At 38.9% G+C, this 27,213-nt stretch overlaps 1 protein-coding gene across 3 annotated transcripts in view; it reads left to right on the top strand.

Annotated features, from left to right (window-relative positions):
* The window catches only part of LOC132384559 (protein TANC2-like), a 764,460-nt gene that overhangs the window by 666,110 nt on the left and 71,137 nt on the right, over positions 1–27,213 (top strand). For all 3 annotated transcript variants that reach the window (XM_059955744.1, XM_059955745.1, XM_059955743.1), the window contains 4 exons: positions 15,875–15,983; positions 16,574–16,696; positions 25,972–26,208; positions 26,602–26,787. In XM_059955744.1, the coding sequence (XP_059811727.1) occupies positions 15,875–15,983; positions 16,574–16,696; positions 25,972–26,208; positions 26,602–26,787 (655 nt within the window). The remainder of the gene's footprint in view (positions 1–15,874; positions 15,984–16,573; positions 16,697–25,971; positions 26,209–26,601; positions 26,788–27,213) is intronic.

Genomic DNA, 27,213 nt, shown 5'->3' on the forward strand with positions numbered 1-27,213 from the left:
TAGCTAATCCATGGGACAAAGATTTCTTCTAAATTCCCTGCAAGATTCATTGATGACAGTTTTGCATTTATGACATAAGTTTGACCATGGGTAGAAACATTTTCTTCCAGTCTGGTCTATCATTTTTTAAGATTAATTCAACTTCTTGTTTTCTAGAGAAAATGGTCTTAATCCATTATTTCCTGATAGAAATAGCCATTCAGTTATGATGCCATTCTAATAAACAGTTTGCACCATGTCCAGAGACTTTCTATCTTTTTTTGTAATATGGAAACTAGAAGTATTTACATTACACAATTTCAAAGTCCAAAGTAAGTTTATTATCAAAGTACATATATGTCACTATATACTATCTTGAGATTCAGTTTCTTGCAGGGATTCACAGAAATACAATAGAATCAATGAAAAACCACACACAAGGACTTAGAAACTACCAATGTGCAAAAGAAGACAAACCGTGGAAATACAATAAATAAATAATACTGAGAATATCAGTTGTAGAGTCCTTGAAAGCAAGTCCATGGGTTATGGAATTAGTTCTGTTTTGAGGTTATTCACACTGGTTCAGGAGCCTGATGGTTAAAGGGTAATAACTGTTCCTAAACATGGTGGTATGGGACCTTAGGCTCCTATCCAATGGCAGCAGTAAGAAGACAGCATAACCTGGATGATGGGATTCCTTGATGATGGATGCTGCTTTCTTGTGTCAGCGCTTCTTATAGATGTGCTCTCTGTTGGGGAAGGCTCTTCCTGTGATGGACTGGGCTGTATCCACACTTTTTATAGGTGTCTCTATTAGTGTTAAGGCAGCAGATGATGGGGTGAGCGCAGATGTTCAGAAAGCGAAGGAGGTGTGGGTGAGGGCACCATCAATGGTGGAGGAAGGGAAACCCCAGTCTTTGAAGAAAGAGGACATCTCTGATATCCTGGAAAGGAAAGCCCTTATCCTGAGAACAGATACGACAGAGATGAAGCAACTAAGAAGAAGGAATAGTATTTTACGGGAGACAGGGTGAGAAGAGATACAGTCAAGATAACCGTGGGAATCGGTAGGTTTATCAAAAAATGTTGGTCAACTGTTTGTCTCCAGAGATGGAGGCAAAGAGATTGAGAAAGGGAAGGGAGCAAGAGATAGACAAAGTGAAATTAAGGGCAGGGTGGAATTTGGAGGCAAAGTGGATGAAATTGCTGAGATCAGCATGGGTGCATGAAGCAACATTAATGTAGTCAATGTAGTAGAGGAAGAGTTGGAGAGCATTACTAGGGAAGGCTTGGAATAAAGATTCTTCTATGTAGCCAATTTTATGTAACCCACAGGAATTTGGTCCTTGATATGTGCTCCAAAATCATTGCTTTGAAAATTTGTTTCCCAGGATTAGCTTTTTCATGTTGGAATGAGTCATGCTTGTATGTCTGATGCATTTTCTGCATCGGCTATGTACATTGGTCCATGTACACTACCTTTTGTTTTTGCACTTTTTATTCATTTTGTAGTTTATAGTAATTTTATATCTTTGCATTGTACTGCTGCCACAAAACAACAAATACAGCTCAGGTTCACTAACAGTGTTGGCATGGACTTCACTACTCAATTTCTACCTCTGCTCAACTGCTGACTGGTCAATTCAACCTGGTTGAACAGCTCCAATTCCCATAAAAACACAAAATGCTGGCAGAACTCAGCAGGCCAGACAGCATCTATGGGAGGAGGTAGTGACGACGTTTCGGCCCGAGTTCTGCCAGCATTTTGTGTTTTTATTTATTTCCAGCATCTGCAGATTCACTCGAGCTCCCAATTCCCAGATGTCTTGGCAGAGAGCCTAATCTGCAAACCTACAAAGCAGTGCCAATGACCCCTAATCTCTCCACTCCTTGACCAGATTTCTAATGAGCTGTCCTATTCACTTTTATATGGCACCTATAGTGATCCAAAGATTGATATTTTTAAGTTTCCAGCTCATCAAAATCTGCTTGCAAAACTATATTGTACTTTCTTCCTCTGCCTTTGTACAAATTTGGATTACTGTCTGTGGCTGTACACCTTCTCTTACTGAATGTTCTGACTCAGGGAAGCCACATACCATCCTGAAATTATATTTACATCTGCAGAAATATTTGTCTATTCCCCTAACTACTGAATTATTTATGTAGGCTAAGGTCCCTTAGCTACTTTTCAAATGACAACTCATTCATTCCAGAAATAAGCTTGTGAATCAACACTCTAATGATTCTAAAGTCTGTATACCACATCCCAACAATGTAACTTAAGTAACCCTTTTTGCACTGCAGCCCCCTTGCAATGAAATAAAATACAGTCGGCCCTCCTTATCCACGAGGGATTGGTTCCGGGACCCCTTGCGGATACCAAAATTTGTGGATACTCAAGACCCTTATTCAACGTGTCTGAATGCTGTGGATCTTAGGACCCAGCGGAACCCCAGAACTTATTTAACCTGTCTCAGTGCGGTGGACATTAGGACCCAGCGGCAGAGATCTGAATCCGCAGTGTTTCTGTTCATCACGATAACGATTGAAAATAAAGTGGAAATAATAAAGTGATCAGAAAGAAGTGAAACGCCATCGGTCATTGGAAAAGCGTTAGGCGTTATTTGTGAGTCTGGCTTTGAGTGCTTGTTAGACAAAGTGTATGCCTCTTTGGGACTAGACTAAGCCACCTTGTATATAGCTGGAGTGCACCATCTACAGTGTTGTTCAACACTTTGCATAGTTTGGTATCTTTAATTCCTTCCATTAGAACTTTGAGGTGAATGTTTAGGGTAGTGAATTAGATGTTTTCTTCTAAATGGTATCAAGTATTTCAGTGGTGTTGGAGTAGATAAATGGATAATCTTCCATCACTTGTGTCTTTGTAGATGGTGGAAAAGCTCTAGAGTGTTAGGACAATGCAAGGTACCCAAAGTCAAACTACCCTATTTGGATGTGGCTTGACAGTTGAATCTGTCACCCATGACTAGACTTCCAAAAAGATTTTGTAATGTTGGACTTGGTAAAATTAATGACTTTGTATATTAGGGGTTGGTTCAACTTCCTCTAATTGAACATGGTCACTGACTGGCATTTGGATGGTGCAAATGTTACTTGCCATTTGTCATTCCATAGCAACACATATAAGATGCTGGAGGAACTCAGCAGGCCAGACAGCATCTATGGAAAAGAGTAAACAGTCGATATTTTTGGCCGAGACCCTTCATCAGGACAGAAAAGAAACTTGTCATTCCATGCCTGAATGTTATCTGTATCTTGCTACATGGAAAAATAGCCTGCTTCATTTGTTGAGGAGTTTTAAATAGAATTGGCCATTTAATGATCATCAAACATCCAGTCTTCTGACTTTATAATGAAAGAAGATGATGAAGCAGCTGAACTTGGTGGTTGCATTTTGGATTAAAATTGGGCATGCACAGATGGTAATTTTGAAAAAGCACAGGCTAGGACTGGAAAAAATACTAGAGATGGTGAGTGACATAGTCAGAGTGGGAATTGCAAACAAGATGTGAGGTGTAATGCTGGTTCCCTATCCTGCAACGACTCCACCCATGCCCATGTACACAATGGTGAGTGGCGATGGTGAAAGTTTTGAATTGAATTGAATTGACTTTATTACTTATATCCTTCATATTAACGACTAAAAATCTTTATGTTACGTCTCTGTCTAAATGTGCAATGTGTAACATAGTAATTTATAATATGTACACCAATATAACATAGAAATACAGTTGTGTCAGCATGAATTAAGCAGTCTGAACCCGGTGGAAGAAGTCTATTGGTCCTAGCTCTTGGGCTGCGGTACAGTTTCCCAGATGGTAGCAGCTGGAACAGTTTGTGGTTGGGGTGACTCAAGCCCCCAATGATCCTTCGGGCCCTTTTTACACACCTGTCTCTGTAAGTGTCCTGAATAATGGTAAGTTCACATCTACAGATGCACTGGGCTGCCCATACCACTCTTTGCAGGGTGCTGCAATTGAGGGAGGTACAGTTCCCATGCCAGGCAGTGATCCAGCCAGTCAGGATGCTCTTAAATGTGCCCCTGTACCAAGTTCTTAGGATTTGGGGGTCCATACCAAACTTCTTCCAACATCTGAGGTGAAAGAGGTGCTGTTGTGCCTTTTTCACCACACAACCAGACCACATGAGATCCTCGGTGATGCTTATGCCGAGGAACTTAACGCAGTTTACCCTCTCAACCCCAGTTCCATTGATGTCAATAGGGGTTAGCCTATCTCCATTCCTCCTGTAATCCACAACCAGCTCCTTTGTTTTTGCAACATTGAGGGAGAGGTTGTTTTCTTAACACCACTGCGTCAGGGTGATGACTTCTTCTCTGTAGAACACCTCGTTATCATTTGTGATTAGGCCAATCAATGTAGTGTTGTCAGCAAATTTAATTAGCAGATTGGAGCTGTAGGTGGTGACACAGTTACAGGTATACAGAGAGTAAAGGAGGGGGCTTAGGACACAGCCCTGAGGGGCACCTGTGTTGAGGGTCAGAGGGGCAGAGGTGAGGGAGCCCACTCTCGCCACCTGCCGGTGAACTGACAGGAAGTCCAGGATCCAGTTACACAACGCAGGGTGAAGACCAGGGTCTCTGAGCTTCTTGTTGAGCCTGGAGAATATTGTGGTGTTGAATGCCGAACTGTAGTCCAAGAACAGCATTTTCACATAAGCATCCTTCTTCAGATGTGATGGAGTCAGCAAAGTTGGAATGTCATAGTGAAGGAGACCAGTATCTTTTTGTTACTACACTGATAGTTTTGAAATGCAGTCCAGTCCTTCTCTTTCCCAAGCAATTTTTACTCAAGATTATTTCCTTTCTGAAGGTAGCTATTGATTCTGTAACACTGCTCTTTCCTTACAATATCTCTTACTCATTTACCATTTTGTTAATCTTTCACTCAGTAGAAAGGATTTCTTGTAAATCCGTCTAAATCCTTCACAGTTTAAAAAACATTTATCAAACCTTTTCTTTAAGCATAGAATGTGATAATAAAAGTATCCAAGACTTACTATAGAAGTATATTTCTTAATTTATGGTCCAAATCGAGTGAGCTTTCAAGATTTCCTAAAGTACCCAGACTATGCACACTGCTTCAGCTCGGGCCAGATAGTGTTGTTCTCTGACCTTAGCAATCGATTTGCAAATGGATTGCCAAGATCGGAGAACAATTTAACCCCACCATCAACCACCCGAGCTTCACATCTTCTGAGTTATTTCTAGATAGTGTGTTATGTGGGTTGATTGGACATTATCTTATGCTGGGTGGAATAATGGAGGTCAGGCAAAACATCAAATCTGAGACATTAAGACATGGAGCATGACCTTCTGAGTATTTCTAGTATTTTAAATTTTACTTTAGGTTTCCCATATCTGCATATTTGGCTTTTGCACTCGTTGCATGTGATCTCACTCAGATTTCAGGGAGAAGTGCGTGAATAATGTCCAGTGAAAATAAGTTTGTGATAGGGACCAGCAACGTATAGTTTAAGTGTTGCTGAGGAAAATTCTGTTAAACAAACAGTGCAGCAAATCAGAGCGCATATTACTATAATGATTTATTTTTGATCACTTTTCAACATGACCATTAAATGTTGAGATTTCCATGTAAAAAATAATACAATCTTTGCAGACCCATTGTCACCTACAGGATGAATCATTGCAGTTAGTTATAACTGTTTATGTTCAGAGTGGCATCCATCGACATAGTGAGTACTCAGAATTATGGTATTCCGTCACACTGTGGCACCAACTAGTGTAAACTGTGAGTCTTGGCCCAAAACCTTCAACTGTTTATTCATTTCCATAGATGCTGCCTGGCCTGCTGAGTTCCTCCATTATTTTGTGTGTGTTGCTCTAGATTTCCAACATCTGCAGAATATCTTGTGTTTATAAAGAATGATTCCCACTCTAAACAGAGTGGCGTCACCCTGAAAATGAGAATTGATTAAAATACAGTCTTAGTTGTTACAAAATCCAGGCAGAACATTATTAAGTGTGTTTGGCTAACTATAAGTTCAATGTAGTTTATTACTCTCTGTATTTTGTTTAGTTTCTAATCCACATCATTAAATTATTATGATTTATCATGGAAAAGTTAACCTTCCCTATTATTTCAATACCACTGCTTCTAGGCTGCCAAGATGCAGCAAACCACATCTGTTTAGATATTTACTAATATTGCTCAGTAATCAGTTAATAAAGGATGAGCAAGCTTAGTCTAGTCTGGAGTAACTCCTACTTAGTGTTAAAGGACACATTATTGATGCACGACTGAAAACTTGACCTACAGAAAGTCACTACACCATAATTGTTTTTGGTGATGTATGGATTTTGTGAAATTTAATATGTGAAGGTCATAACAAACACAAAGACTTAGTTTGATGGCCATAATCATAACAAAGTGATTCTACTGCACCCGTACAGCATTTCACAGTCAAGTAATTCTACTGCCAGTTCCAATTCGTAAGGCAATAATTTTCCAGAGGACTAGCAGCTTCAAATATTGTGGTTACATTTAAAATATAAACACTTGAGATTTGAATTATGTTTTAGTTTTTGAGATAACTGTGTATATGTAGAAAATCTTACTGGAAGTGTATGAATGTAACAAAGTCCAAGAACAAATGAAAGAACTTTATACAATGTGCTAGATAATCCAGCACGCTGACCAAATATTACTGGAATGACTTGAGTATTTCCTTCCTTTCCATGCTGGAAGTGGCTGGATTGCCCAAACGCTTCTCAACTGGCCACTCACTGACAAAGCCGGGTACATTCCATGCTGCTGGGAGATGGAATCCCCTTATCTTAATCCTGACTGGTGACCCTTGCCAAGAAGTAATTCAGCTCCACCAGTGTGTTTCTGGTTGAGAGAGTTCTTGTTCTTTCCCAGGTTCTCACTCAGTCTGCTGCCCCTGGGGTAGAGAGATGTGGGTGACAAGTGAAGAGTGAATTTAATTAACTTTGCACTTAGATCTGTTTGCTCAAGACAGATGTATATTGAGGAAACAAATGAAGAGAGAGCTTTGTCCCAGATGAAGGAAACCTCGGTATTGTTTATAGGTTGTCTTTTGTTGAGTGATGGGGAGGCAGATACTAGTCTCTCTATCATTCTCATAGAAAACATCAAAGATATCACCAGGAGCCTCAATGTGAATTAGTTCTGAAGTGAAGGGAGCAGTATCATTGTCATACATGAAAATTTGTCATGTGATCCCTGATGCACCAATGATCAAAAGACATCCAGCAGCACCAGTTACAGCTGCAACCTACCAGTGAATAGTGATGACTGTCGAGTCATGCCATCCAGCCCAATGAAGGAAAGTAAACTTTATCTCATAGCTGTAGTCATACACCTCTGCTGCACGAATTACTCTGAAAGAATTAGCTAGGCATCATATTTGGCAGTTTCATAGTGGATAACATTTCAGAAAGAAGAGATTCCGCAGATGCTGAAACTCTAGAACAACACACACAATGCTGGAGGAACTCAGCAGATCAGGCAGTATCAATGGAGGAAAATGGACAGTCCATTTTATTAAGTACCACATTGTATAACTCACCATATTAAGCTCACTTGTTTATCCTACCAAATGGAAGATTTCTTATGTATTCATAGAGTTTTCTTTGAGTTGGAAGGAGCAGTTATTGGTGGCCATAGTTCATTGAGTTTTCTACACTATTTAAACTTGTCTTTGGGCATCTTAAGCATTTTGATTTTTATGAGCACTTAGCTTTATGCCTGAAATGTACATTTACCATGCAACAATCATAGTTAGCATGGCTGTGTTTTTCCTCTATCTCCCATTTCATTTCGGTGGTTATGAGTACAGAACTGTTGTAATTTTCAAATGCTGATATAACTGAATTCAGCTAGCCTAGTACAGACTTAGAATTGGACAGTGATGAATGCCATCCTGTCTGTTCTGGAAGAACTGAAGCTAGTTATTTGCCTCTTTAGTTCTCAGGAACGGAAACAATGCTGCACGTCATTGAAGAAGATGAAGCCTGTCACACTGCAGGCTTCAGCAATCGCTGCAGTCTACTATCAATACAAAAGCTCCACTGAATGCTAGTTTATAATTGAATAGCAGGAACTTTTGAAATCTTCCTTCCTTTCCCTGAAAGAAAGCCTCGACCTGCTCCATCTTTAAGACTATGTCAGCTGCTTACTCAGAAAGTGAATGTTTGCTAATTGCCACACGACATTCATTCTTGAACACATTTCCTCTACTCCAGTGTGCTTACTCGTTCATCTGTGAGCAGCCTGGTGAAGTGGATCACAAACACTGTCATCCTGACAGAGAAAAGCAGATGTATGCTCTTCAGATTTTCTGACATCACCCCCCCCCCAACCCCCCATCTTCCCTGCAGGCCAGTGAAGCAGATGGCCTAGCATTCCATCGGAAGACAGTGAACAGCTGCTATCAGCGCATTGGGGCCTCTGCTGAAAATGAATTCCAGCATTATAATGGCAACGATCTGAACCTGGGTAGAGATGTGTGCTGTGGTGCAATGGCAGCTGAAAGGTCTTCCGTCATCCATCAGCTTGAGTTGTCTATGTAGAAATAATTTACTTATTAAAGAGCACAAAGACCTACGAAAGGTCAAAGCAGAATGTCAAGGCCATCATTAGTGAATATCTGCAGTAGTTGTGATGCTGACCTGAGACCTCCACTGGTGGTTTGTGCAGTCAGTTGCTTGCCATGTCCACCCTTTTCTTAAAAAAACCAATTCATGGTATATTAGCTTGCATGTTATCCTTTCTCACCTTGGACTACACACTAGAGATTTAAGCAGGCCTATAGTACCAAAGGCAAATTAATCAGTCTTGGAAAGTCCAAGTGCTATCTATAATCCCCAGTAGCCTTGTAAATTATGCTAAAACATTGACATTTGGATCTCCATGGAGTTCATTGTGTTTTCAAATGATCAAATTGATTTTTAAGAAATAGATTACAGTATATTTAAAAGAACAACAAGGCTCAGATGAAACTAAATCCCTAAACTTCAGTGTATCTCCTCTGTTTAACCATTATACGTTCTCTAGAGACAGCCCAGAGCAAATAGTAAGCTGTTCTTTAATGCAACAGGTAGGGAAACACAGAGTGGCCACTCATATGAAATGCTATTGGAGTATGTTATCATCCTCAAAGTTCAAAGAAAATTTATTATCAAAGTATGTGAACCATATACAACCTTGAGATTCCTTTTCTTGTAGTCATGCACAGGAAAATAAAGGAAGAAATATGATAGAATACAAAAAAAACAGACACAACAAAAGCAGTCACGGAAAGTGAGTCTACAGGCTGCGTAGTCAGTACAGCCCTGAGGTGTACTGTTATGGGTAGATTTCTTCTATTTAGCATAACTGAGTTCAAATAGTGTTTATGTATGCAATAGGGGTATGCAGAATTAGGGACACGTCCTACCAAGTTATTAGATGAAATTAAGAGATGGATTCACCTAAATTGATTGAAATATGTGGTAAACCCGTCTTATTGTAATACTTAGCAATAAAGATTATACTAATTATTGGTTTCTGGGTTTATTGCTCTATCTTTGGCTTTTATTTTGCTTAAAGTGTTAAAAATCTATATTTAAGGTATGAAGTTTCATGATGCTTAAGTTTAGAATTTGCATGTACTGCTGCAGAAAAATTGAAGAGCTAAATGGCTCATGCACATTAGGAACATAAAACACATGGGACAATTTTAGTGGTGTACCTGCAACAGTTTTGTTTAAGAGTATATAGTTCCTCACCTGAAACTACTATTGATATCCATGATAGAAATTATTAACATTCAACCCAGCCAATTACTCTGCTGTTTATTAATCCTTTACAAGAATGAGCCAGAACCTTGTATACTTCATCAAGGTATGAATAGAGGAGATTAAGTGTATTCAGTATCAAGGCAGCATTCAATAAAGAATAACAATCAAATGTAGCACCAAAAAACTCAAACTAATGTCAGTGAAGACATAATGACTGGATATACCTGGTATGGAAGAACCATGTCCTGGTATGGTTACAGTCACTGGTGTTCCAGGGCATCAATGCAAGCATTTCTCAAATGTTTTATCTGGAGAATCACCTTAAGCTCAGGCCTGCCTGGAGTAGCAGGTGTATAATGTTCACACTGGGTTGACTGAAGGCAGATAATGCTATTGCTGCATTTCCGAAAACCTTTGCATCATTTTGGCAACTTGGGCCGGATATAAAATTAATTAATTTGGACAAAAAGTTGCATGCTATTAGGGGACAGCTGAGTATGTGAATGCTACCCCAGTTCTCATCATTAAGTATTTTTAGCCATAAAGGATGTGCATGGAATGACATCAAATCTTTTCCAAAGCTCACTTCTCCCAGCAATGCTTGTTTAAAGCATTTCTGAGAGAAATTGGGTCAATGTGGAACTAGGTTTGAGTGCACAACAATCAATCCTAATCATTTGTTAAGGGCCCATGGCAAGAAGTCCATAAGACAAAGAAGTAAAATTAAGCCATTCAGCCCATCGAGTTTGCTTTGCTATTCTACCATGCTGATTTATTATCCCTCTCAACCCCACTCTCCTGCCTTCTCTCCGTAACCTTTGCCACCCTGACTAATCAAGAATCTATCAACTTCTGCTGTAAATGTACCTGATGACTTGGCCTGCACAACTATCTGTGGCAGTGAGTTCCAAAGATTCACTACCCTCTGGCCAAATAAATTCCTCCTCATCTCTTTTCTTGATTGATGTCCCTCTATTCTGAGGCTATGCCCTCTGGTCCTAGACTCCCCCATTATAGGAAACATTCTCTCCACATCCACTCCATTTAGGCCTTTCAATATTCGATAGGTTTCAATGAGAATCCACCCCCTCCCCTCATTCTTCTAAACTCCAGCAAGTACAGGCCCAGAGCCATCATATGCTCCTCATACATTAACTGGAATCATTCTTGTGAACTTCCTTTGGACCCTCTCCAATGCACGCATATTTTTTCTTAGATGAGAGGCCCAAAACTCCGCACAATACTTCAAGTCCAGTTTGACCAAAGCTGTATAAAGCATTACATCCTTGCTTTTATATTCAAGTCCTCTTGAAATGAATGCTAACATTGCATTTGCCTTCCTTTGCACCTCTAATTTTTGAATTTTTCCCCATTTAGAAAATAGTCTATACCTTTATTCCTTCTACCAAAATGCATGACCATGCACTTCCCTACACCATATTCCATCTGCAACTTCTTTGCCCATTTTCTCAACCTCTCTAAGCCTTTCTGCAGACTCCCTGCTTCCTCATCTCTACCTGCCCCTCCACCTGTCTTTTTATCATATGCAAGCTTGGCCACAAAGCCATCAGTTCCATCATCAAAGTCATTGACATATAACATAAAGAGAAGTGTTTCCAACACAGGCCCCTGCAGAACACCACTAGTCACTGACAGCCACCCAGAGAGAAGGCCCCCTTTATTCACACACTTTGACTTCTGCCAGTTAGCTAAGCTTCTATCCCTGCTATTATCCTTTCTGTAATATCATAGGCTTGTTAAGCAACCTCGTGTGTGGCATCTTTTCAAAGACCTCCTGAAAGTCCAAGTATACAACATCCACTGACTCTCTTCTACCAATGTAACATTGCCACTCTTTGTTTCAACTCCAGAAGACCTCATATGAAAGTACCGCTGATGGCTATCAATTTTATCTGCAGAGAACTGTTCAGCCATATGATGTATAGAAAACATTTAGAAAGATACTGAAAATGGTATGCTGGCCTTTATTCCAAGCAGATTGGAGCACAACAGACTTTTAATTGAACATATTTAGATTGACCATATTTGGAATAGTGTATGCAATTTTTTTTCTTCCATGGCTTTTAGACCATAAGATATAGAAGCAGAATTAGGCCATTTGGCCCATCGAGTCTTCTCTGCAATTTCATTATGGCTGACCCATTTCCCTCTCAGCTCCAATCACCTGCCTTCTCCCCATATCCCTTCATGCCCTGACATCAGGAACTTATCAACCTCTACCCTAACTATACCCAATGACCTGGCCTCCACAGCCACCTGTGGCAACAAATTCTACAGATTCACCACTCTCTGGCTAAAGACATTCTTCCTCATCTCCATTCTAAGTGGACACCCCTCTATTCTGAGGCTGTATCCTCTGGTCTGAGACTCTTCCACCAAAGGAAACATCCTCTTCACATCCACTCTATTGAGGCCTTTCAACATTTGACAGATTTCAGTGAGATCACTGCTCATTCTGCTGTATTCCAGTGAGTGGAGGCCCAGAGCTATCAAACGCTCCTCACATGATAAGCCTTTCAATCCCAGAATCCCTCCTTTGAACCCTGTCCAATGTCAGCATATCCTTTTTTAGATAAGTGGCCAAGAAGGAAAACAATGATCTTGCAGTCAGTGCAGAACCGTTTGCAAGACTGATTTTAGATCTGTCCTAAGACGAGCAATTGAGGGAGATTTTTGGTCCTACTGTTGAAGGATATTGCAGTCAGCATCCCATATGCTGTAAAAAGAAAAAAAAACACAGGAGGATATATTATTTCTGATTTTTGCATGATCTTTAATCTATTCAATATATGTATACTGTAATTGATTTATTTAATTATTTTTTTTATTTTGTTTATTTCTTCTATATTATGTATTGCATTGAGCTGCTGCTGCTGCTAAGTTAACATATTTCGCAACACATGCCGGTGATAATAAACCTGATTCTGATTCTGGATTCAAAACCATTTATCTTTTGAAGTTTTCTGCCTCTGAAGCCCAGTCTGTGATTGTTGGGCATTCTCAATGAGCCTTCAGCAAGTAGACTTCATTCATTATGTGTATATGGCTCTATTTATAAGGAAAACAATTTCACTTCAATGCATTTGTTAAGAATATAGCATAGTGATTCTCATGATTTCATTCCTAGATTAGGTGACCCTTTAGCTTGTGATTATGACCCTTGTTCTGGACAATCCTCCAAGAAGGAACAGCTTAGTTAACCCCTCTCAAATAGATCACTTACCATTCCTGTAAACTCTAATAAATGTAGGCTAAGCTTACTCAATTGCTTTTCTTAGTCCCTTCAATATTTGGAATCAGAATTGTAGTTGTAATTGTACAGTCAACCCTCCTTATCCGTGGGGGATTGGTTCCGGGACCCCCCGCAGATACCAAAAAAAGTGGATGCTCAAGTCCCTTATATAAAATGGCATAGTACTTGCATATAACCTACGCACATCTTCCTGTATACTTTAAAATTATCTCTAGATTACTTATAATACCTAATACAATGTAAATACTTTGTAAATAGTTGTTATGCTGTATTGTTTAGGGAATAATGACAAGAAAAAAAAGTCTGTATGTGTTCAGTACATTCGCAACCATCATAGCTCTTCTGGGAATGTTGATGCTGCCTCGGCATCAGTCGATCCCGATTCTCCCGTAATCTTTAAGTTTTTGTGGCTGTAGCGCTTTACATAGCTAGCCAACCATCCCTTACCACCCTTAAACTCCTTCCTCTTGTTCACAACACAAGTAGTGAATGAACGAGACGCGAGGCAAACAATACTCAACTTCCAGGTTTTCTCGATCCGCGACTGATTGAATCCGCACATGCAGAACCCGCGGATAAGGAGGGCTGACTGTAATTGTGCTGCATTGACCTGCAAGATTTGTATTTTCTTCCTTGGCCTTTGAAATTAAACTTGCATCCAGTATTACAAATATGGTTAAACTAAGGCTGTGTGTTCCATTCTGCTCGAATAAAGATCAACATATCCTTTACCTTCCTTATTGTTTTACTGTATATACTTAAGATTTACTCAGTAAAATCTTCATAAGTTAAAAGGCCAACATGGCATTACAGTACTTTAGTATCACCTCAAAATATCATAATTTGGGTTCAGTTCCTCCAGAAATTATCAATAACATACTGTTGGCTTTCCTAATCGCTTGTATACTGTAATTTGTGAAGCATGCACAAGAACTCCCAGGTACCTTTGCAAATCAAAGCTATGAATTCTCTTTCCAGTTAAATGATTTGCCTTTTTGTATTTTTTCTGTGAAAGTGGGCAATTGCTCATTTTTTCACATTATACTCCATTTGCCAAATCTTTGCTCACTCACTTAATCTCTCTGTATCCCTTTGTAGCCTCCTTATATCCTCTTCATAATTTAATTTCTGACTTACCTTTGTGTTGTTACCAATTTCAGCAGGAAGTTACCAGGATGCTCTTCATAAGGGACTCAGTGGCAATCTGCAATTGGCTGCAATAAGGGGGTGCCTTTTATCATAACCAGTGCCTCCTCTTGAGGGCTGGAGGATATGTGGATGAACTCTCCTGTCATTGAGTATGGATTTGGGTCATTATTTTAATGTTGCTGTGAGCAACAAATTGTGAAAGGGGGAAGTAGCCTCAATTAATCCTGAAACTAGGAAACTGAAAGTGACTGTGACCTTGACTCCCATCAGTAGAGTCGGGGCATATATATGAGGTGGTATTTGAAGTCACAGATCTCAGATAGGACTATCTTGATGAAGTATAACCAATGTAGACTTTGTTCCTCCGGGAAGTCGAGCAGTAGGCAATGATCACTGTAAACTCTAGATGGATAGGATCTTGCATAACAGTGATTTCTCTCACCTGGTCCTTGTGTCTACATCAAATACTCCTGTTTATGAAGTGTCTCCATTCTGTTGAGCAATGGGGGATTTAGTGTAGCAAATCTATTTTTGAATTAGAAAAGCAAACACAAGGAAATCTGCAGATGCTGGAAATTCAAGCAACACACATAAAATGCTGGTGGAATGCAGCAGGCCAGGCAGCATCTATAAGGAGAAGCGCTGTCGACGTTTCGGGCCAAGATTCTTCGTCAGGACTTGAGTTAGAAATGTTCTTGAAGATGAATAGGGGGTTAGGTGATAAGTGTAAGCAGTGCACAGGGAAAGTAGTGAGGTTTCAGAGTGTTGGGATGTAGCTGACCAAGAATGACTTGTGTCATTCATTAGTACACAAATAATTGTTACTCTGGATCCAATGCAGCATAAAAACGCAATAAGCATAAAGAACACAACAAAAAAAAACAAAAGAAACAATAAATACAAAAATAAAAGCAATCCTATAAAACAATGTACAGGTAACTTACTGTACATAGACTGATTATATGTACATAAAGTGACACCAGGAGATGTGTATGTGAACTAAGACATGCAATTGAAGTTTTGATCTGTTAAATAACACAATTTCAGGTGAAATGTGGTCAGTGAAATTCGACTGTTCTGTGAGTAAATAGGAACTGTCATTTTTCAGGTCAACAAAGCAGAAAATCACATTGGAATTGAAAGTTAGCCTTCTACTATTGTTGACATTATTTGGGGAGAGTGAGTTTTAAATCAGAACCATCTTTCTAGTATTTATGAAAATTCTGCTAGACTTTTTCCTATCAAATGACAAAAGGCTTGAAAATAAGCATGGTCTTGCTATAATATTCCAGTTAAGCCAAATTTTATCTGCACAGCATGTTTTTACAGTGTTCTTTCTTAGTCTGTATTTACTTATCAACTTATTGTTGTGTAGCAGGGATTGCTATGTGTAAAGTTTTGTAGGTAAAGTTGCTGTTTGCAAACATTTTGTCCTAAATTAAGTCAATGTATAGACTTCACTAAGTGCTTTGTTAGCTGTAAATACTTAAGGAGATATTGAGGATATGAAAGTCATTCAATGTTTCTTTATGTTACATAGCTGACGCACTTAATTGTGTCTGGAGCAGAAATTCATGAAAGTAAATTACTACTTTTATGGTCAATAGTTTACAATTATCTCCAAAATATAATTCTAAAATTAATTCTGTTGTTCTGCTCAGGAGTGGCCACACTTTGCTGGCATTTTGGTTCTCTCGTCAAGAAGGCAAACTGAACCGTCAACAGACCATTGAGCTGGGACATCACATTCTTAAAGCTCATATTTTCAAGGTATTTGATTATGTATGAAAAAAACACTGTATTACATAAAACAGTGATATTTATTTTTATTTCCCCTTCCATCCTGCTGTAGTATGTCTATCCTTCCACCATTTTCTTTTCCTAACTGCATTTAGGACAGGAATTATGGCAAATCCAGGTCCTGTAGTTCCAGAGAACAACACACCATTTAACAACAAACCACAATCAAATTAAAAATTCAGTATTGGAATCTTTAACATCTAGTGCATGCAAATTTAAAAACTCAAGTCTAATTCCACCTATTCAATTCATTTTCTCTAGTTTTTGATCTATAACTGTCCCATTTAACATAGAATTTGTATTTCCTTACTGCTGGATTCTGGTCCTTGTATAATTTTCAAAGATTGAATAAGAAAAGAGATGTGTGTTCTTGGTCATTAGTTTCATGTAGATTTGAGTGAAATGTTAACTTTATATAACATATTGAAGTTAATTATGATCTAGCAGAAATCATACATAAACAGATTTGCCTCCATTTTACTGCATTTGAGCATTTAACAAAGTTATTTCTAATATTATTCTGTAGAAAATTTGCTTACTATTTCTCTTTCCTTTTTAAGGGTCTAAGCAAAAAGGTTGGAGTTTCATCCTCAATTTTGCAAGGGTTGTGGATATCATACAGTACAGAAGGACTGTCCACAGCATTAGCATCTTTACGCAATTTATACACTCCGAACATTAAGGTAAAGCCATAATTAATAGTGAAGTTTGGATGTGTTCTTTTTAATTTGAATAAACTTAGAGGAATGGAAAGCCAAATGGTCTGTTCTTGTGCCGCAAATTTCTGTTTCCTCATTTTTATTGTTAACAGTTTTTTAAGAATTGTAAATCTTTTCCACGTGGTCATTATTGTATACTTTAAAACTGCACTCATATTTAGAAATAATTTGATAACTTAAGTGAAGCAAAACAATGCAAAAACTAAAATTATATATAATGTTGAGTTTATTACTCTTGATGTTTGTTATTCTCAGCACTTACCTGCAATTAAGTGAACCTGTAGTGATTTAAGAAGCCTAGAACACAGAGTTTTTTGTTCATATGCTTTATTTATGTCAAATCACAAATAATTCATACTAGGATAAAGGATAATAGATAAAGGATCCAAAACACTTCCTCTTTTGATAAATCAGCTTTACCTTCATTATCATAGCATCCGATTTCTTTGGCTTCCAACTGAATATAATTTATGGCATCTGGTACGTGTAAATTTCAAACAAATCTATCCTAAACTATTCAGCATTCTATTTTGCAATGTTTGTATAGCTGTCTACCATTTTCTTGGACTTCACTTTCTCATATTTGAAAAATCTATGTTGGTGGTTACAAACAATTTTTAATGCCAACTCCATATCATACTTTCCATTTTTACCCTGGCACCAGTGGCAGATTTCAAACCATACCATAAGCTTCCATAAAACCCATGCCAAAGGCTCACTAATACTCTGAAATTCCCTTCAAGATAATGAAACAAAGATCATGATGATTTTGTCTGAATAAGTTAGACTCTTTTTAAGGTAAAACATTTTGATTCAATTTATCTTGTCACTGATTTATTTAATTCTGAACTTCATACAAGTACTAAGTCATAGAAGTATGAAGATATTAAATGAGCATTAATGCTACTCCATTTAATAAAAAAAAATTATTTCTGGAGCTCATGTGAGAAATCTGCACCTTATATCTTTTATGTATGGTCCTTCTGTTGAAATTTTCTTGAAGATGGAGTAGCAATGTTTTCTTTAAGTAGCATTTTCCCAAACCAAGGCACTGGTGGAATTGTGAACAGTGTAAAGGGCTATCAGATACAGTGAGATGTAGATCAGTTGCAGGTATGGGCAGAGAAGTGGTAGTTTAATCCGGGCAAATGTGAGTTGTTACACTTTAGGAGGTCAACTAGAAGGAGAAAGTATACAGTTAATGGTAGAGCCCTTTAATAGCATTGAGGTGCCGATGGATATTGAAGCCCAGGTCCACAATTCACTGAAATTGTCTGATCAAGTGGTGAAGAAGGCTTGTCTTTGTTGAATCAGAATCAAGTTTATTATCACTGTCATATGTTGTGAAATGTATTGTTTTGCAGTAGCAGTACAGAACAATGTGTGAGAAGATCACTATAAGTTACAATAGGACATATAAAAAAATAAATAAATAGTATGGAAAGAGATTAAAATAGTGAGGTAGAGCTTATGGACCGTTCAGAAATCTGCTAGCAGAGAGGTAGAAGCTGTTCCTAAAACGCTGAGTGTGTGCCTCCAGGCTCTTGTACCCTCCTCTGTGATAGTAGTAATGAGAAGATAGCATGTTCTAGATGTTGAATGTCCTTCATGATGGATGCCACCTTTTTGAGGCAGTGCTTTGTGAAGATGTCCTCAATGGTGGGGAGGCTAGTGCCCATGGTGGAGCTGGAATTGTTTACAACTTTCTGCAGCTTTTTTCCAAACCAGTACATTGGCGCCTCCGTAAAAGACAGTGACATGACAAGTCAGAATGGTATCTCTGTCTTTGGTGACATAGCAAATCTCCTCAAACTCTTAATGAAGTATAGCCACTGGCGTGCCTTCTTTGTAATTGCATCAATATGTTGGGCCCAGGATAGATCTTCAAATCTTCAGGAACTTGTATCTGCTCACCCTTTCCATTACTGACCTGAGATAAGGACATGTGTGTGTTCTCCCAACTTCCCTTTCTGATCTAGTGATCATAATTCTGGAGCTGTGTGAATATCTAATATGAAGCTTGGAAGTTTTCAGGACCATCTGTATTGAAAGCTGGGAGGGGTATTACTGCAGTACTGTGTGAAATAATGGAATTGATTATGAGAAGTAAACAAGATAAATTTGTGTATAATAGCAGAGTAAGATGTAGATTAACTAGTACAGGATCCTTCCTGCCCAACTTTGATAGAGAGGCATCCCAACTGCAGTGGAGAAAGCACCAGAGTACCATGAAAGTTATGAATAAATAGAAAGGAGTGTGAGCAATGATTGATAGGTTCAGACTCCTAGAACTTGTTTGGTCATTAAGTGCCATGTTGTATGACATGGGCGATCGCGGTCTTTCCATGATCATGATTGTTCTTGGCAATGCTTTTTTCTGGGCAGTGTCAGTGGTCACATAACCAGGACTTGTGGTGTGCACCAGCTGCTCATATACAGCCATCTACGATCTGCTCCCATGGCTTACTGCAACCCTGATTGGGGTGGGGGGTGCTAAGCAAGTGCTGCACCTTGCCCAAAGGTGACCTACAGGCTAGTGGAGGGATGGAGCGCCTTACCCCTCATTTGGTAGAGATGTAGCCACACCCTGCCACCAATTTCAGTTTAGTGTACAGTATTTAATGTTCATGATAGTTTCTCCCCTTTAATGCAGAGCGGAGATTGAGCAACAGGTTTGCTAAGTGCCTTTACAAGAGTGATCCTAACTTCCAGTCTCCTGCACTTTAATTTTCCATTCCATTCTGATTTTTTTTTTTTTTGTTTTGGCCTTTTGGCATTATTCCACTGAAGCTCATCATACTCTCAAGAACAACACCTCATGTGTAATCTTTTTGTACTCAACATTGAATTCAGCTATTTCAAATAATCCACTTTTTTATTTAGTATCAGATCTGACCAAATCTGTTATGGAAGTAGGAAATGCTGGGTTGGTGGCAGCATCTGAGCATAGCAGCTGCAGGGTTTGTGTCCTCTCAGGGCACTTTCTCTTTTCAGAGGCACTGCCTGACCTAAATGTTTCCAACAGTTTTTGTTTTTGTTTCAGACTTCCAGCATCTGAAGTTTTCTTGAATTTCAATTCCTTGTTTACGCTGATGTTTGCTTCTCCACAGATGCTTCCCCAGCACTCAACTTTTGTTTCAGTGCTGTAATTTTCTATGACTATTATAGTTCAAGCAAGTTTTATGTTTTTCTTTCTCCTCTGTCTGTCCTCTTTAAACCTCCTCTAAACAAATTAGCTGCTGTACTCAGCCTTCAGCACTCACTACTAGTCAGTATTAGTCTATGCCATCCATCTTCTTTTCGTCTCCACTCTATCAACAGACATTTTATTTTAACGGTGTGGATGTTAAGTTTCAAAATGGCACCTTGAAGTAATACCAACTAGACACTGGCAGAACAAAAGCCCTTTGAATTAAAGAAGCCATGGCTGTATGCATAAATTATTAGCTAAAGGCACAAAACAACAGTGGGGAATGATTTTTTTTCCAGTCTGAAGAATTTTGCACAGGCCTCATTGTTTGAGACACTTTTTTTAATAGTGGTTGTCTGTTATGATTGCTCATGTTTCAAATACTGATAAATAATAAAAGTTGTCAGATTGCTGTTGACTTTGAATTTAAATATTTAATTCTATAAAATTGTAAGTGAGATGAACGTAAGCTAATGAAACAATTAAATTACGGCAATTGGACCTAAATTCCAGTTCAAGTGTATTGCGACCAATTCTTGCTCTCCCAAAACAAACTAGGCTGAGATTAAATCTCTACAGGAAAGAATTCAAATCTGGAATCTGTTTATTCTATTTAGTTAAGGTAGTTTCACTTGATCATTATGCAAAAATGAAAGAATTAAAGAGAGACACAAGAGAAAGAATTAGAATAGAGATTCTAAAAGAAAAATCTAGTTGTGATTGGTTCTTTGACCCCTGCAGAAAGGGCTAACAAGCTTATAAAATATATAGAACACACGAGAAGACTTTTACGTGTGCTATTCTTTGGTGATTTGGGAAATATTTAAGGAGCAATTTCAGGTTGTTATCTCCAGAGAGTCATGGTAGCTTAATAAAAACATCAAACAAAATGATGTAATCCAAGTTATCATATTTTATTAATTAAGCCAATTAAATGTGCTGTCATGGCATCAACCAGCTGGGTTGTACTACACTTAATATAATCCCCGTTAGGTAGCCTCTGACATGTTCAATACATTATTTAACTGCAAAATGCTAAAAAAGCCATATTTTAATTAATATTTTGAATCCCTCACTATTAGCAACAGAAAGGCGTACCTTAAAGCCTTCTAACATCTTATTCATTTATATGGAAGCTTTAACAGTGTAGACTATCTAGTACATAGAATCATTATTTATCCCTTCACAGGTCTGCATTTGATAGTGATATGTAGTACTTACAGAAGGTGCTCTAATGATTCACCCAGACTTCTCAAACCTGCAACTCTTACCATCAAGACAAGCATAAAGGAATGCCACTCTATGAAGATTCCCCTAGATACACCATCCAGGCTTGGAAATATATCACAGGTCCTGCATGATTTCTGGGTTTGAGTCCTGGAAATTCCTACCCAAGGGCATGTGGGAGTACCTTCACCAAAAAGATTCAAGTGATTCAAGAGGTGACTCAGCATCACCTTCTTGTGGGAAACTAGAAGCAGGCAATAAAATCTATCCTTGCCCCTGCAAAAACAAAGAAAAAAAAATTCCAAAAAAAAACAGAATTCCAAAAAAATCTAACCACAACATGGGTAATGATATCACAAACAAGAGAAAATCTGCAGATACTGGAAATCCAAGCAACACACACCAACTGCTTGAGGAACTCAGCAGCCCAGGCAGCATCAATGGAAAAGAGTAAACAGTCAATGTCTCAGCCCGAAACGTCGACTATACTCTTTTTCCATAGATGCTGCCTGGCCTGCTGAGTTCCTCAAGCATTTGATGGGTAATGATAATAGCCTTGAACGACAACAGCATGGGTAATGATAATGGCCTTGAAATTACAATGGAATGAAATGCAGTAACAACCATTTTCATGTTGTTTTTCATCACTTCAAATTTTAACAGGACTTTACCTGGAATGAGTTGCAATTGCATTTTTGATGTGAATTACACATAAGCCCCAAATCAAATTACATTATTCCCTGTACAGTGTTCTTTTTGCAATGTTGCCAGAGAATTCAGACCATTGTTGGTCACTCCAGGGAGATGAAATCTGGCAGAGTTTTTAGGAAGATCAAAATTGTACTTAAACTTTGCTTTCAGTAAGTTTGCTCTGGAAGATGAAGCACAATTTTTAGTCTAAAGAACCTTTGTAGATCTTTGAGTGAGGTACTTCGTAGTATCTTGCCCCCGCTAATAAAATAAAGCAAAATAAGTAAAATATCTGGGCTCAGGACACCCAGACTCTTACGACTCAACCATTCCTTTGATTTTACTTGTGCATTAGGAGAACAGCACAGGCCTGTCATCCACACGGTTCCGAAATCTGAACAGGAAACTGCTATTTTTATACAGAAATCAGCACATTTGTTACAGATATTGATCATTGTGAAATGTATATATTTGAATTCCTTACTTGCAAGATCAGTCATCATTCACAATAAAAGCTAAAGAAAATTAAAACTTCAAGCAGACAGCTGATGATATTTTGAAGTTAATAAACACAATAGGGCCTTGGTTGTTGGGTATGTTTTAAACTCTTCTGTTATCTTGTCTGTCTCGGTGCTTCCCCTGCCCCCTGTTGAGTAAAGGAACACGATGCTTTCTTTCTGGAAAAGTCTCACTACAGAGGCCTCACTCCTCTGGCTTGAGTACACTGTCACAACCTGCCCAGCCTGTCTCGTTTGTAGTAAGCAGAGGTGTGTCCGGTGGTCTCACTTCAAAGGTCTTGGTTAACTGCACTCGCCCCAGGCTACTATACGTAGAAACATAGAAAACCTACAGCACATTACAGGCCCTCCGGCCCACAAAACTGTGCCGAACATGGGGCCATCACTTCTCTGTGATTCACTCCATCTGTCACTTCTCAGCCCAGTTTTGCATCCCATCAATGTCCCGCTGTAACCTCTGACAGCCCTCCACACTATCCACAACACCTCCAACCTTTGTGTCATCAGCAAATTTATTAACCCAATACGTTATCTTACCACAACTTTCACAGTACCTTTAGTTTTAGAGAAAGAGTAAATTAGATAAAATTGAAGTGGAATGTAATATACATTGAATAGGTTGTCTTGTATTTTGTAGATGTTTCCAAGGAATTATGGCTAGTTCAATACTGAATATATTTAAATTAAAAGAAATACTTACTTTTGAATAGCATATTTCACAGCCTTGAATGTCCCAATACTTTACAGCCAGCAAAGTGTTTTATTTCCACCTGAGAATGCAGATTAGTTTAACCAACTTTGTAATACTCTCTCAGCAATGCACCAGTATTTAGACTAGATTTTGATGAATTTTGTTAAAGATTAAGGGTCTTCAACCATTGACCTTATACACCAGTAATTTCAAATTAAATCTTCCTTTCACTGGTAGACAGCTCACTTTTCATTGGAATTAAATAAAATATAGCTGATAGTTTGAAACATCAAGCAAAATAGGCATGTTTTTCATATGCTGTAGACCAGTCACCAGAAAGCTGTGATCTTTTTATCATGTGTTCTTTTGGATTAGGACACACAACTATTTGACTTTAATGCAAACTGTAGGGTGGGGGTGGAATTGAGCACACTGGAAATAGCAGAGACTATGGACCCTGATGATATCTCGCTGAAGTTCTCTAGAGTAATTTGTGCCTTTATCCAAGCTGTTGCAGTATAGCTGCAATGCTGTCATCTACCTGACTATGGTAGGCATTTCCTGTCCATAAAAAGCAGGATAAATCCAATATAACTAATTGCCTTTCCATCAGCCTAGTTTCAATCATCGATAATGTAATCACCAGCACTCTAACCCAGGAGTTCTCGAACCTTGCTTAATGGTATTGGACCATGTTATACAAAAGGTTGGGAGCCCCTGGTCTCACTAAAAACTTGCTCACTAGGCTTAATTTGCTTTCATTTATGACCACTTAGTTCTACACACAGTTCTTGATCTAAATATAGAGAAAAGAACTGATTTCTAAAGGTCAGTGAGAGTGACTGCCTTTGAAATTAAGGTAATATTTAACCCAATGTGAAATCAAGAAGTCTAAATAAAATGAAGCCAGAGGACATCAGGGAAAACTCCCCACTAACCTGAGTCTTCCTCACACAAAGGAAAATGGTTATAGTTATTGGAGGTCAGTTACCTCTCACTCAGGACATCACAGCAGGAAATCCTCAAAACAGTGCCTCGCTGTGATTTGTTTATTTGGATCAAATCAGCATGGATCATTCCAAGATCAGAACTGAAAATGTGATGATTACATGGTCACAAGAGATTCTGCAGATGCTGGAAATCCAGAGCAACACACAAAATGCTGGAGGAACTCAGCAGGTCGGGTAGCATCCATGGGGTAAACAGTGTCTATCAATGTCCCTCTGTACACTATCCACAACACGCCAAACTTTGTGTCATCAGCAAATTTACTAACCCAATATATTATCTTACCATAATTTTCACAGTTGTGAAAGTCAATGCGTTGAGCCAAGATCCTTCACCAGTACTGGAAAGGGAGGAAGAAGCCAGAATAAGAAGATGGGGTGAGGGGATGGAGTACAATTGGGTGGGGCAGAAGGAGTGAAGCAAGAAGTTGGGAAGTGATAGGTAGAAAAGGTAAAGGGTTGAAGAAAAAGGAAACTAATAGGAGAGGAGAGTGGACCATGGGAGAAAGGGAAGAAGGAGGGGTACCAAAGGGAGGTGATAGGCAGGTGTGAAGAAGGGATAAAAGGGTGGCCAGAGTGGGAAAATAAAGAAAGGGTGAGGGGGAAAATTTGACCAAAATTAGAAAATTGATATTCATGCCATCAGGTTGGAGGCTACCTGGACAGAATATGAGGTGTTGCTCCTCCAACCAAAGAGTGGCCACATAGTGGCATAAGAGGAAGCCATGGACCGACATGTCAGAATGGGAATGGAGATTGGAACTGAAAAGGTTGGCCATAGGGAAATCCTGCTCTTTGTGGATGAAGCGAAGGTGCTCAACAAAGCGGTCACCCAATCTACATCAGTTCTCACCAATGCAAAAGAGGCCTCATTGGGAGTATTGGATACAGTGGATGACCCCAACAGATTTGCAGGTGAAGTGTTGCCTCACCTGGAAGGACTGTTTGGAGCTCTGAGTAGAGGTGAGGGAGGAGGTAAATGGCCAGGTGTAGAACTTCTGCCACTTGCAGGGGTAGGTGCTAGGAGGAAGGTTGGTGGGGAGGGGAGTATGGACGAGAGAATCATGGACAGTGCAATCCCTGCGGAAAGTGGGGAGGAGGTAAAGATGTGTTTGTTGATAAAGTCCTACTGAAGATTGTGAAAGTTGCAGAGAGTGATGTGTTAGATAAAGAGGCGCATGGGTCGGTAGGTAAGGACAAGAGGAACTCTATCAGCGGGACAATATGTGAGCACGGATGTGCATGAGGGCAGCATCAATGATGGAGGGAGGAAGGGAAACCCTGTTCTTTGAAGGAGGAGGACATCTCTAATGTCCTGGAAAGGAAAGCCTCATCCTGGGAACAGATGCTGTGGAGATGAATGAACTGAGAAAAGGGAATTACTTCTGATTACATGGTGTTCAGTTTGATTCACAGTTCCTGAAATAATGAATAATTTGATCTAATTAGTGGAGCATATCGCAGGTGATGGGGAATAGTTGGGACAGAGTTAGTGCATTATTTATTAAAGGGGATGGTTATATAGAGCATTTGGCAATATGAATTTCCTATTATGAAGGATAGTTTAACATTAGAATTATGCATATTTGTTCCTATGTCATTTTGATTGATTTCAGAATGTAAGGTATTCAGAAATTATACTGAAGTTCTAATGCTTTAGTGGAAAATGTATTATTTTGCTATTGCAAATATTGTGAATTGATTGAACATGAATTTCTGCAGCATAAGGGAAACAAAGACAAGCCATGTTAACTGTGTATTTAACACATTTATGGTGGGGTGGTAGAGAAAGATCAGCTGAGCATTTCACCCAAAAGGACCAGCCCACAACATCTGTTGTACAATGCTAGTCTGTATCATTGAATCTGATTTTTTTTAACCACTATGTTAATACTGTGAATTTTGTCAATACATAGGTCAGTCGTTTGCTTATCTTGGGTGGTGCCAATGTGAATTACCGGACTGAAGTGTTGAACAACGCCCCAATACTCTGTGTTCAGGCCCACCTTGGTAACTCAGACATGGTTGCACTCCTGCTAGAGTTTGGAGCAAATGTGGATGCCTGCTCAGAGAGTGGACTGACTCCTTTGGGATATGCAGCAGCTTCTGGACACCTTACTGTTATACATCTTCTGTCCAAAAAACGTGCAAAGGTAAGTCCTCAAAAGTAAATGACAAGCATTGATATGTTGCAGTTATCTTTACTTAATGAATCTTTAGGTGCTCTACTTAGTTATGTCAGTTTAAAAAAATACTTTTATTGATTCTTAGTGATTTAGTAAACATTTCCTGCATTCCTTTTTCTGGTTTCTATCAAACTTATGATTCGGGCAGTTATGATTAAACTGATTCTGGACATATTGCTGTATCAGTGTATTTAGGACTACAGTACTCATTGAATTATAGCCAAAATGTGTGGCTGAAACTAATGAATCTTTTATTCCAAAGGAAATTTCAGATCTTCAATTAACTCTTCCTGGTGCATTACTTCAGTGGAAGTGATTTTGAGATTCTTGATTGAACTGACTCTCTCCTCTTTTCTAAAGGTGGACCACTTGGATAAGAATGGTCAGTGTGCTTTGGTCCATGCAGCACTGCGTGGCCACTTGGAAATTGTTAAGTTTCTGATCCAGGCTGATTGGACACTGGCAGGGCAACAGCAGGGTGTGTTTAAAAAGAGCCATGCAGTTCAACAGGCACTTATCGCTGCAGCAAGCATGGGATATACTGAGGTGTGTAATGTGTATGGTTAATTTTGAAGCTGTTTTATGAAGTGGAATCTACCCATACTTTGTCCATATCTTGGATATAAAATATTACCCATTGAGAGGTGCCTACTGCTCTTCCAAAGAGGGGGAAATAAACCATATATCAGCTTTCTGAATAATCTGAGCTGAGTTTTTAAATTTGTTGAGTTAAGAACATTCAAAAACCCAGGGGACCAAAACTTGGAATTTGATACTTCTGTGTGTGATTTTGAAAAAAAAAAGGGCTGAAAAATACCATAAAAATTGTCATGGAAATGGATAGGGAACGAACAGTATAAAAGTATTTAACTGTAGCAAGGCTGACTTTAATATGTTCACGCAGACCAGAATCAAATAACGAGGCAAAGCACTTATGGAACAATACTAGATGAAGAGAGAAGATAGTTCATA

Source organism: Hypanus sabinus, chromosome X1 (genome assembly GCF_030144855.1).
Source record: "Hypanus sabinus isolate sHypSab1 chromosome X1, sHypSab1.hap1, whole genome shotgun sequence".
In the NCBI taxonomy this organism is placed as follows: Eukaryota; Metazoa; Chordata; class Chondrichthyes; order Myliobatiformes; family Dasyatidae; genus Hypanus; species Hypanus sabinus.